Here is a 10,838-nt window from a genome sequence, read left to right as displayed (position 1 = left end):
TCTTCTGCTATACATTCCTTTGCACTGTATATAACAGATTTGCACACACACACACACATATATATATGTGTGTGTTTGTGTATACATATATTTTCTTATTGTGTATTTCTATATATACTTATATTTTCTATTCACTTTTATTACATTTTTTGTTTATTTTTTATTGTCCCTGTCTTGTTGTTGTATTGTTTGTGCACTTGAGGCTTCTCTCATCAAGATAAATTCCTTGTATGTGTAAGTATGCTTGGCAACAAATCTCGTTCTGATTCTGATTAATTTGGTTTCAAGTCATTTAAAATTTATTTCAAAATGTATTAATACAAATAACATATGTTATTTATTTAAATAATTATATCGTTATTAATATATTTGCAAGTCATTTAAAATGTATTTTAAGATTAATTACATATTTTAAATAAATTAATTATTTACAAGTATTTTATTTCTCTTAAATAAATGTAATTTAATGTCATTAAAAAAATATTTTATTTTTAATTATTTTATTTTTATTAATATATTAATTCAAATCGACTACTCCGGGATATTTTTTTCCTTAATTAATGTAATTAAAAAATCATTTAAATTATACATTTTATAAAATGAATACTTTAATCCAAATCGACATCTCCGAGCCCATTTTCTACATAGTTAGGGATCATTTTTAGAGTGTTTTTATTTATTGATATCATTTTACGTTTCTCGCGCTCATAAGTAAAATTGCGACCCTCCCTCCGCTGCCCTGTGCGTCTTGTGATCAGACACGCAAACGAAACACACTAAGCAAGCGACGTTTGTCAGGTGCTTGGAGCCACACCGAGACCGATAACAGCGCATCCACCGGCCATTTCACAACCGTTAATATCCATAGCATCACCATAAACATTTAAACAGGTGAGTGTTTGATTTACTTGCTTTATAAAGCCACTGAATTTAAGGCAGTGTGGGTTTCGTGCGCTGCGGTCCACTGCGGAACACAGACTCAGATGTGTTACGTGCCTTTAAATGCGTTATTTTCACAAAAACCTTTTAATCGCTTGTAAATTAGTTGATATATGGTGATCTGGTTATTAATGGATATCTAACTCTTACTGTGGCTCTGCCATGTTACAGTGACGATATCAGAGGGTAATACCATGGTACTTTGACGTTTACCATGATATTTAAGGATTATCACATTCCTATACCATCATTTTCATGATACACCCAGTAATATCATAGTTCTAGCATGGTGCATGTACAAGAAACCTTATATATGTATACTGAGTCTTTCATATGTTCTTTCTTCCTCTTACCATGGTATTGATGGTTTAACTTTACATGTACTTGCCAGTCATTTGTAATATTTAATTAAAAGAGACTTCCATACACTTAAACACAAAAGTAATAAGAATTTTAGACATGTACTGTATCTTTGTTTATAGTGGTATTCTTTGAAGTACCATGGAAATGCCATGGTGTATCAATATTGATTCAATACCATCAATACCACTTCCTGTTCTCACAGCACCCAATTCCCACACGAGTCTTCTGTAAATAGCACATTGGTACTTTGTAAATCAAGAATGTTATCTCTGCTCTAAAGGAAAGACCTTTGACCTTGGCCATTAGTTGTACGCCCAATGCAAATTCCATCAAGGTGACACTGGCCCCCGCCTCAACTACACTGTCAACTTGAACTTCTGTAAGCCCTATTAACCTAGAAAAGCACCCTTATGATTTGCTGGACTTGTGGGTTGCATAGGTATAATATATATAAAAAGAGACTCATTGGTTTGCAGGTAATTTTGACAATATTTAAAAAAATTTAAAGTGGAAAATTGCTGAGATGTTGCTCTTTCATTACTTGGATGACATGAACAAAGTCTCCATTTACTCTACATGTAATCTCATTGCTCTCTAGAAGAAAGAAATGTAGATTTAACAGAGATCTTATTCATGATTCATGACACCCCACCTCATATAAACCTTTCAAACCTGTTGAAAAGGAGCTTTATGCAAGTGTTTTGCAGAACGGATCTGTGGGTTGCGCTAGGTATGTGTGGGTGTGAATATGTAAAAAGCAACTGATTTCCAGGTAACACAGGTCTGACTTGTTCAAGGGTTTAGCTCAGCCAGTATGTCCTGAATCTCTTATAAATTTTCAGTTCATCTCTCAATTCTGTCATCGTTCACTCGGCCTTATTTCATTCCCAACCCATATGATTTTTTAGTTCGGCTTCCACCCACATAAATTCCACCTATAGGTTTAAATGTAATAAAAACTTGTTTTCCTGGATTTTTTGTGCAGGTTTTGGACGGGGACTGTCAGTTGGCTATTTACTTGGCGGCGACTGTGGCTCAGGTGGTACAGCGGGTCGGCCACTAATCGCAGGGTTGGTGGTTTGATTTCCGTCCCACACGACTCCACATGCCGAAGTGTCCTTGGGCAAGACACTGAACCCCAAGTTGCTCCCAATAACAAGCTAGCACCTTACATGGCAGCTCTTCCATCGTTTTTGTGTGAGTGTGCGCGTAAATGTGTGTGTGAATTGGTGAATGAGCCGCAGTGTAAAGCACTTTGAAGGTTAAAAAGGCGCTATTTAAGTGTAGACCATTTACTTATGTCTAAATATTCTAGATTAGTTTATGTGATTTGGCCATTAAAGATTTATCATATGGGTATATTTATGGGTAAGTTATAATGTCCATTTTGCTTGCCTATGAAATAAGTTTTCTCTGTAATGCTAATGCTTTTAATTATACATGGTACCTTTTAAATAGGTACATTACAAAAATAATGTTGTTGTAAAATGCCGTACAATTTATCTGGGCTCACTAGTGTTAATTGCTGGCTAGTGCATTTTCAAGTTTAAATTTGGGTTGTAAAGATTTTAAAATGTATAATGTACTGCATCAAAAACTGAAACACAAATGAATTTGTCGTCATTTATCATCATTTTTATTTTAGTTGAAATAAAAACCTTGAATCCAGTATCAACAAGAAAATCCTCACTGGAACGTAAACAAAATTATATTATACTCACTTGTACTTGCGATATTTGCATATAAGTAGAGTAGGATTTGTATTTTGATGCGAAATTGTGCTAATATTTGCTACTTACACAGATGGCATCTGGTACGTTTATTCTAGTAATAAGTGTTTATTGGTTAACACCCAGTATTAAGTGGCTGAAAGTGGTGAAATTGGCTTTGTAGGATATAGTAATTGCATTGTATGCTTCCCAGCTGTAGGTATAATCAAATTAAGATGACTGGGGAAAAAAAAAATGTAATTTATTATATAATTGAATAAAGATTTGGCCATTTTGGTAATTTGACACTGAGAAGCAACAATACATTGCAACACTATGTGGCCTAACCCCTCTTCCTAATTTACGGGATTAGCTATTTCAACTACACCTTTTACTAACGGGTGCATACAGTCATAATACAGCTCTTCAGTTAAACATTTAAAGTATACTGGGATGTCAAAACAAAGGAAAGACCAACTCCCTATTAACCCCGCTGTTTTGAAATGTAGGTGTGGTTTTATAGTGTTCTTTTCCATTAGTACATGGTTGTGTTGACCACCAAGTTAAAAAGCCAACAGATTAACCCTTTATCAGTACCATGAACCTATTTGAACAACTCCTAGTCGAAAGGCCATTTGTAAATTATTCATCAGCATTTTCTATAGCTGACATATGGTTACGTAATTTCTAAGGGAAAGGCACTTTCTCTGTGAATACTGTTCCACTAAAGTGGAGCTCAGCTTGGACTATTTCAGGCACTGAATGCCCTGCCAGCCCTGCAGGGTTACTCTGAAGAGTGGGAGTCATAGTTTCCAGGGCAGCATTTTTAAATGACATCTTGGGAATGCGGAATTTGCAATACAAATAATACCATATTAAAACTAGTTGGTTTGCTACAAAGGCTAAATTATTCAATGTATCAGTAGCACTTTACAAAAAGTTCCTATTTGTCAAGTCATTTTTATTTGTGTGGTGCTTTTCACAACACACATAGTTTCAAAACAGCTTTAAGAAAATCATGCATTAAGATTTGTTAAGATAAAAATAGAATTGGGCATCAGTTAATCAGTTCGGTATCAGTTCATAATGCATTAACTAATGTTAACATATATAACATTAAAAATGTTTTATTTTTAGATTTGACATTGAGATTCATTTACATTTATTAATTTAGCAGACGCTTTTATTCATAGCGTCATACAAATGAGGAGTACAATATAAGAGATTAATCCAGAGGAGGCAGTAAAAGAGAAGTGCTAAAAGACAAAGTTGCAAGCACAAGTAGTGAGGAAAGTGAGAGAATGTGGTGAACAAGAATTAATTTATTTAAAAAAATAATATTATTATTTTAGTTTTTAGAGAAGACAGTTTTTGCATTAGTAGGATTGAGTCAAGTGCCCATGAAAGAGATGCATCTTTAGATGTTTCTTGAAGGTGGCTAGAGAATCAGCTGCTCGGGTGGGTTTTGGAAGGTCTTTCCACCAGCCAGGAACAGATGATGTAAAGGTCCGGGAATGTAATTTTGTACCTCCTGTGAGATGGTATCATGAGGCTCCACTCACCCAATGATCTTTAATTTCTGGAGGGCACAACGACTTGAAGTAGCGAGTGTAGATTTATGAAAAGAGGCATGACATGCACACTCTTGGGCTTTTAAAGACCAATCATGCCACTGCTTTCTTGATCAGTTGCAGAGGTTTGACTGTACATGTGAGGAAGTCCTGCAAGAAGAGCATTACAGTAGTTCAGTCAAGATACAACAAAAGCCTGGACAAGGAGTTGTGTAGCATGCTCTGATAGGAAGGGTCTGATCAAATCTGTATGATCGGACTGCTCTTACAATGTGATCTGTGAAGTTCAGTTGATTGACACACATAACCCTGAGATATCTGGCTGTTCTGGATGGTGTAATTGTTGATGAGAATAGTTATGATAAACTGCAGGGCTGGCTGGAAAAATGAGAATCGGTATTTGCTGGGTTGAGTTTGAGGTGGTGTCTGCCAGGCCGGCTGAAATCCATGCAGCAACCGTAAGATCGTCAGGCTGGAATGAGAGGTAGAGTTGTGTGTCATTGACATAGCAAATAGGAAAAGCCTTGTGCCTTAATGACAGATACCAGATGTCATGTAAATGGAGAACAGCAGAGACCCAAGCACTGAACCCTGAGGTACCCCAGTGGCTAGTTTGTGAGACTTGGACACTGCTCCCCTCCTCTAATTAATGCATTAGGTACCAATTGGGTGTTAATTCAAAATGCATTAACTAATGTTGACGTTAGGGATGCACCGATGCATTGGCTGGTGATATCAGCCAGATATGGACAAATTGAAACCATCGGTAATAAGCATGAAAACACTGATATTAAATCTGATGGTTTATTTGTAAATAATGTGTAACACACTTTTTTAAAACTCTGTGAATACAAATGCATAATCCAGAAATAATAATAGCCACAATATGTAGAAGGGTTGTCACTATAAGAACATGTCAAATTACATTTTTATTCTGTCTCGTTCTCATGTTAATGTGGAAAAAACAACATAAATGAATGTGACAGTTGTGAAAGTAGCTCTTACCTATAGGTTTCATGGTGAGTGAAGCCAAGATCTACATCATGTGGTTGGATGCATAGATTTCTGGTTAATGCCATTGTAATTAAGTCTTTCTTTTGAGTGCTGTAACTTTTAGATACGTCCGTGTGTATGTCAGTGTTGTAAATTGATTTTCATGCAAATTTAAATGAGATACACAAACTAGCAGAGGCAAATGAAGCACAGATATTCCACTGCTGGCGTATACGTGCGAGTTGAAGATAACAATAGCCATTTGCTATTATCAAAGTGTGAATGGGAGTCAAATGTTCTCACGACGATATCTTATCTATACTCATGGTGAGACCATCATAGCTAGAACATCATGCTTGCGCTAGCTAGAACATCACACTTTGGCTAACTACAAAATCATGCTTACGCTAGCGACAATATCATGCTTACGTTGGCTATAATATCATGCTTTCAGTAGCTACAATATCACGGTTGTGCTAGTTGCAATATCATGTTAAGGCAAGCTACAACATCACACTTTGGTTAACTACAATATCATGCTTAAACTACCTCCAACAACACGCTTATGCTAGCTATAATATCATGCCTATATTGGCTATAATATCATGCTTGTTAGCTATAATATCATGCTGACGCTAGTTACAGTTTCACGGTTGTGCTAAGGTCAATATCACACTTACGCTAGCTACAATATCACTCTTACACAATCTACAATCAAACTCTAACTTTTCATACTCTATTTATGCGCAATGTTGATGATGATTAGCAACAGTAAACATCCTATATTTAGGCTAATGCACTGTATTACTCAGCAGAAGAACTGTCTGATTATGAATAATAAAACATGTATTTATTGAACATTGATTTTGTCAACGTTTTGTGAAAGCAAAAAGCCATGTGTAATTGTATCATGATTAAAGGGGTTTCAGGCACTCCACTTTTGTGCCTTGGTAAACCGTGGTTAAACCCTGTAACACATGGCCTCGAGTGTCTTATTGCTGTAACAACTGTGTGAGGATGATTTAAAAAAAACACAGTAAAAAGATCAGGTTATTTCTATATATAGTAAAGGACAATGGACTTTTTGTGCTGCATCAAACAATTGTTGCTTGACTAGTTAATGGATTTATACGCTCACCACTGTCTCAACCACAACACAAATGTCAACAGTTATTTTGTGTGTGTGTGTTTGTGTGTGTTGTGTGTGTGTGTGTGTGTGTGTGTGTGTGTGTGTGTGTGTGTGTTCAGCCTAGACCCTGCCACAGACTGTTTTTGAAAATGAGCCCTAATGCAAAGTAATCAAGAATATTTGTTAAATATCTATTTGTATTTTATTTCCTGGATACATTTCAATGGTGGTGAGCTGAATATTTCCATCTCTAGCTGTGGCTCAATCCCTGATTGAAATGCCTCTGCCAGTACGTTACATCTCTTGAAACATTTGCTTTTTTATCCCACAACTATGTAAAACGCTAGAGAACCTGGTCATGTGGGCATCCATTATGATGTCACAATTGTGGTGATGCTGCCAACCAGCGCAGGTTGAACATAAAGAAAGCTAATTATGTCTAGGAACTAACCATGTGTGAACGTTTTCAGACAGAAATAATTATGCGTCAGCAAGTTTGCAACTTAAGCAACAAAATGTATAACTAACTAAAACGACACGAACACAGAAATTAGCGAAAAAATTTGATAATATATTTTTTTTATTTATTTAATGACTCATCAACCTTTAAGGAATTGTAAAAGGCCCTGGCTTAATTTAATACAATTATTAAAATGATTTGAGATTAATAGCAATGTTGCACAAATGTTCTAAAGAGTTTGATTTAATAACAATAATATGAAATTAACAATTCTTCCTTCCAAGTAATATATATCTGTTTTATAAATGTTTTTATACCTTGCAAACTTAAAAAAATGTAAAATACAATTGTGTGTGTGATGTATTGAACATTGTTGTCTCATTTAATGATGTAAATAAAATGTAGGGTTAGTGTTAAAGTTATCAAGCTTACACGGATGAAGTTTGAGGAGCTGAATATTTTCATCGGGAAAGTACAACACTGAATTTATCCGCATTGCTTGGACCTGTATGTACAGTATTCAAATTGTGTGACTGACCTTAATACCCTGTTAACAGACATGTCCTGCTTTTCCTGTTTGAATAGGTTGTTTCCCTGCAGAATTTGCAACAGAACATGTCCACTTTGTATTGTAAACTCTTAAAGGGATAGTTCACCCAAAACGAAAATTCTGTCATCCTTTACTCGCTAATGGCTTTCTATCTTCCGTGGAACACCACATTTTTTAATTAAGGTTGTTAATTAAGGTTGCCTATATCTTGATTTTGACTTTTATCTCTCTTTTCCTTCCCCAGTGCCTTCATTGCTATTGCACAATCAGTGGGCATGTCTCTGGTGTGATTGACAGCGAATAGGAATGGGCTGTACTGATGAACATGCATAAAGAAGAGTAAAGACTACACCCTGTTTATTTTCTTGCTGCAAGCACAGGAAACGATGAGACTCGATCCTTCCTGAATCTCACACACACACACACACACACACACACACACACTCGCACAACCTCCCTCATCATGGGTTCTGTATACCTGTGGAAGCTGTCCTCTCAGAAGTTGGGATTCTTTCTTGTGAGTTTCGGCTTCATTTGGGGGATGATGCTGCTGCATTTCACCATCCAGCAGAGGGCAACGCACGAGAGCAGCGTGCAGCTACGCATGCATATATTGGACCTCAGCAAACGATATATCAAAGCCCTCGCCGAGGAGAACCAAAGTGTGATGGATGGACCCTATGTGGGAACCATGACAGCATACGGTAAGTCCATGTTTCCTGGAATGATTTTGCTTTTAGTGACTAGGGTATATGTTTGGGGTTTAGGGTCGGTGTTGTGGGTTTTTAGGAGGTTTGAGTTGGTGTTAAAGATTTAGAGTTGATGTTGAGGTAGGGTTATGGTTTGTGATTAGACTTTGGCTTTATGCTTGGGGGTCAAGGTTTAAGATTTGGGTTGGGGTTTATGGATTATGGACACTTTGTGGATTAGTGGTTTGTCTTTATTTTAAAGGGTTAAGGTTTAAGATTTGGGTTAAAGGTTTATGGTTATGGTTTGTGATTAGTGGTTTGGCTTTATGGTTAGGGTTTAAGGATTTGGCTTTATGGTTAGGGTTTGGCTTTATTGCAGGAGATTAAGGTTCAGGTTTTGTGTTTGTGTTTGGGGTATATGGATTATGGTGATCTTTGTGATTAGAGTTTCAGCCTTAAGGTTTGGAGATGAGGTTTAGGGTTTATGGTTACATTTGGGGTTAGGGGTTTGGCTTTACGGTTAGGGGATGATGTTTAGGGTTTGGGTTTAGGGTTTATGGTTACGTTTGGGGTTAGGGGTTTGGCTTTACGGTTAGGGGATGATGTTTAGGGTTTGGGTTTAGGGTTTATGGTTACGTTTGGGCTTAGGGATTTGGCTTTACGGTTAGGGGATGATGTTTAGGGTTTGGGTTTAGGGTTTATGGTTACGTTTGGGGTTATGGGTTTGGCTTTACGGTTAGGGGATGATGTTTAGGGTTTGGGTTTAGGGTTTATGGTTACGTTTGGGGTTAGGGATTTGGCTTTACTGTTAGGGGATGATGTTTTGGGTTTATGGTTACGTTTGGGGTTAGGGGTTTGGCTTTACGGTTAGGGGATGATGTTTAGGGTTTGGGTTTAGGGTTTATGGTTACGTTTGGGCTTAGGGGTTTGTCTTTACGGTTAGGGGATGATGTTTAGGGTTTGGGTTTAGGGTTTATGGTTACGTTTGGGGTTAGGGGTTTGGCTTTACGGTTAGGGGATGATGTTTAGGGTTTGGGTTTAAGGTTTATGGTTACGTTTGGGCTTAGGGGTTTGTCTTTACGGTTAGGGGATGATGTGTAGGGTTTGGGTTTAGGGTTTATGGTTACGTTTGGGGTTAGGGGTTTGTCTTTACGGTTAGGGGATGATGTTTAGGGTTTGGGTTTAGGGTTTATGGTTACGTTTGGGCTTAGGGGTTTGGCTTTACGGTTAGGGGATGATGTTTAGGGTTTGGGTTTAGGGTTAATGGTTACGTTTGGGCTTAGGGGTTTGTCTTTACGGTTAGGGGATGATGTTTAGAGTTTATGGTTACGTTTGGGGTTAGGGGTTTGGCTTTATGGTTAGGGGTTGATGTTTAGGGTATCTGGTTAGGTTAGGGGTTTGGCTTTACGGTTGGGGTTGATGTTTAGGATTTGGGTTTATGGTTATGATTGGGATCAGGGGTTTGGCTTTATTTTTAGGATTTGGGTTTATGGTTACATTTTATTTGGGGGTTTGTCTATGGTTGGGGGTTATTGTTGGATTAGTCGTTTGGCCTTCTGGTTAAGGGTTGAGGATTTGATTTTGAGTGTATGGTTGCAGTTTTTTTAGTGGTTTTGCTTTATGGTTAGAAATGAAGGTTTAGGGTATATGGATTCTGGTGATGTTTGGCTTTATGATTGCAGTTTAAGGTTTGGGATTTGGGTTTAGGGTTTATAGTTACAGTTTGAGATAAGACTTTTGGCTTTATTGTTTAGGATTTGGTTTTATGGTTACAGTTTAATTAGGGGTTTCGCTTTATGGTTAGGGTAATGGTTTGATCATTCGTTTGGCTTTATGGTTAGGGATTAACGTTTATGGTTACAGTTTGATCAGTCATTTGGCTTTATAGTTTGTGATTAAGGTTTAGTATTTGGGTTTATGGTTACGGTTTGATTATTGTTTTGGCTTATTCGTGGACACTTTTTAAGTGGTCAGGATGGGAGACCAGTTGGCCAACCAGCTAAACAACAGCTTGGCATGGCTGGGAGACAAGTTAAGACCAGCTAACCACTGTAGGCTGGTTTAAGATGTTTTTTTTTTTTTTCAGCAGGGAAGATACAGCAAATCAACAGGGATACATGATGTTGCTGCAAATGTGAAATTTGCATGCAGAATTCAGTCTGATATCAGTTTGTCATATCAGCTGCATAAATCTACACTGCTGAACTACTGCAGCACAACAGATTGTCATATATTTTCTCTGTCTTTGTCTTCTCGGCTCTGCTGTTTTTCCACTGCGCCACAGTTAAAAAACAGCAGGTGATACAATAAATGTTTTTAACCTATATTTAGCCCTTATGATTGCCTGAGGCTGCAGCTGAGAGGCGATGCGAAGTCACATCTGTGATTCTAGCTATTGGCTAAAACCATAACAAGTAGTGTTTAAAGAAGAGAAG

The 10,838-nt window shown here is 37.2% G+C and overlaps 1 protein-coding gene across 3 annotated transcripts in view; it reads left to right on the top strand.

The window, feature by feature from the left end:
* Positions 1 to 748: 748 nt before the first annotated feature.
* LOC127641115 (alpha-1,6-mannosylglycoprotein 6-beta-N-acetylglucosaminyltransferase A-like) overlaps positions 749 to 10,838 on the top strand; it is a 64,186-nt gene continuing 54,096 nt past the window's right edge. Inside the window, exons 1-2 of one of the 3 annotated variants that reach the window (XM_052123888.1) lie at positions 749 to 891; positions 7,959 to 8,418. In XM_052123888.1, coding sequence (XP_051979848.1) covers positions 8,178 to 8,418 — 241 coding nt within the window. In that variant the 5' untranslated portion in view covers positions 749 to 891; positions 7,959 to 8,177. Of the gene's footprint in view, positions 892 to 2,313; positions 2,500 to 7,958; positions 8,419 to 10,838 lie in introns of those variants that run through there. The other 2 variants (XM_052123890.1, XM_052123889.1) reach the window with 2 other exon arrangements.

This window comes from Xyrauchen texanus, chromosome 50 (genome assembly GCF_025860055.1).
Source record: "Xyrauchen texanus isolate HMW12.3.18 chromosome 50, RBS_HiC_50CHRs, whole genome shotgun sequence".
Classification (NCBI taxonomy): domain Eukaryota; kingdom Metazoa; phylum Chordata; class Actinopteri; order Cypriniformes; family Catostomidae; genus Xyrauchen; species Xyrauchen texanus.
This window is presented reverse-complemented; position numbering and strand designations above follow the sequence as displayed.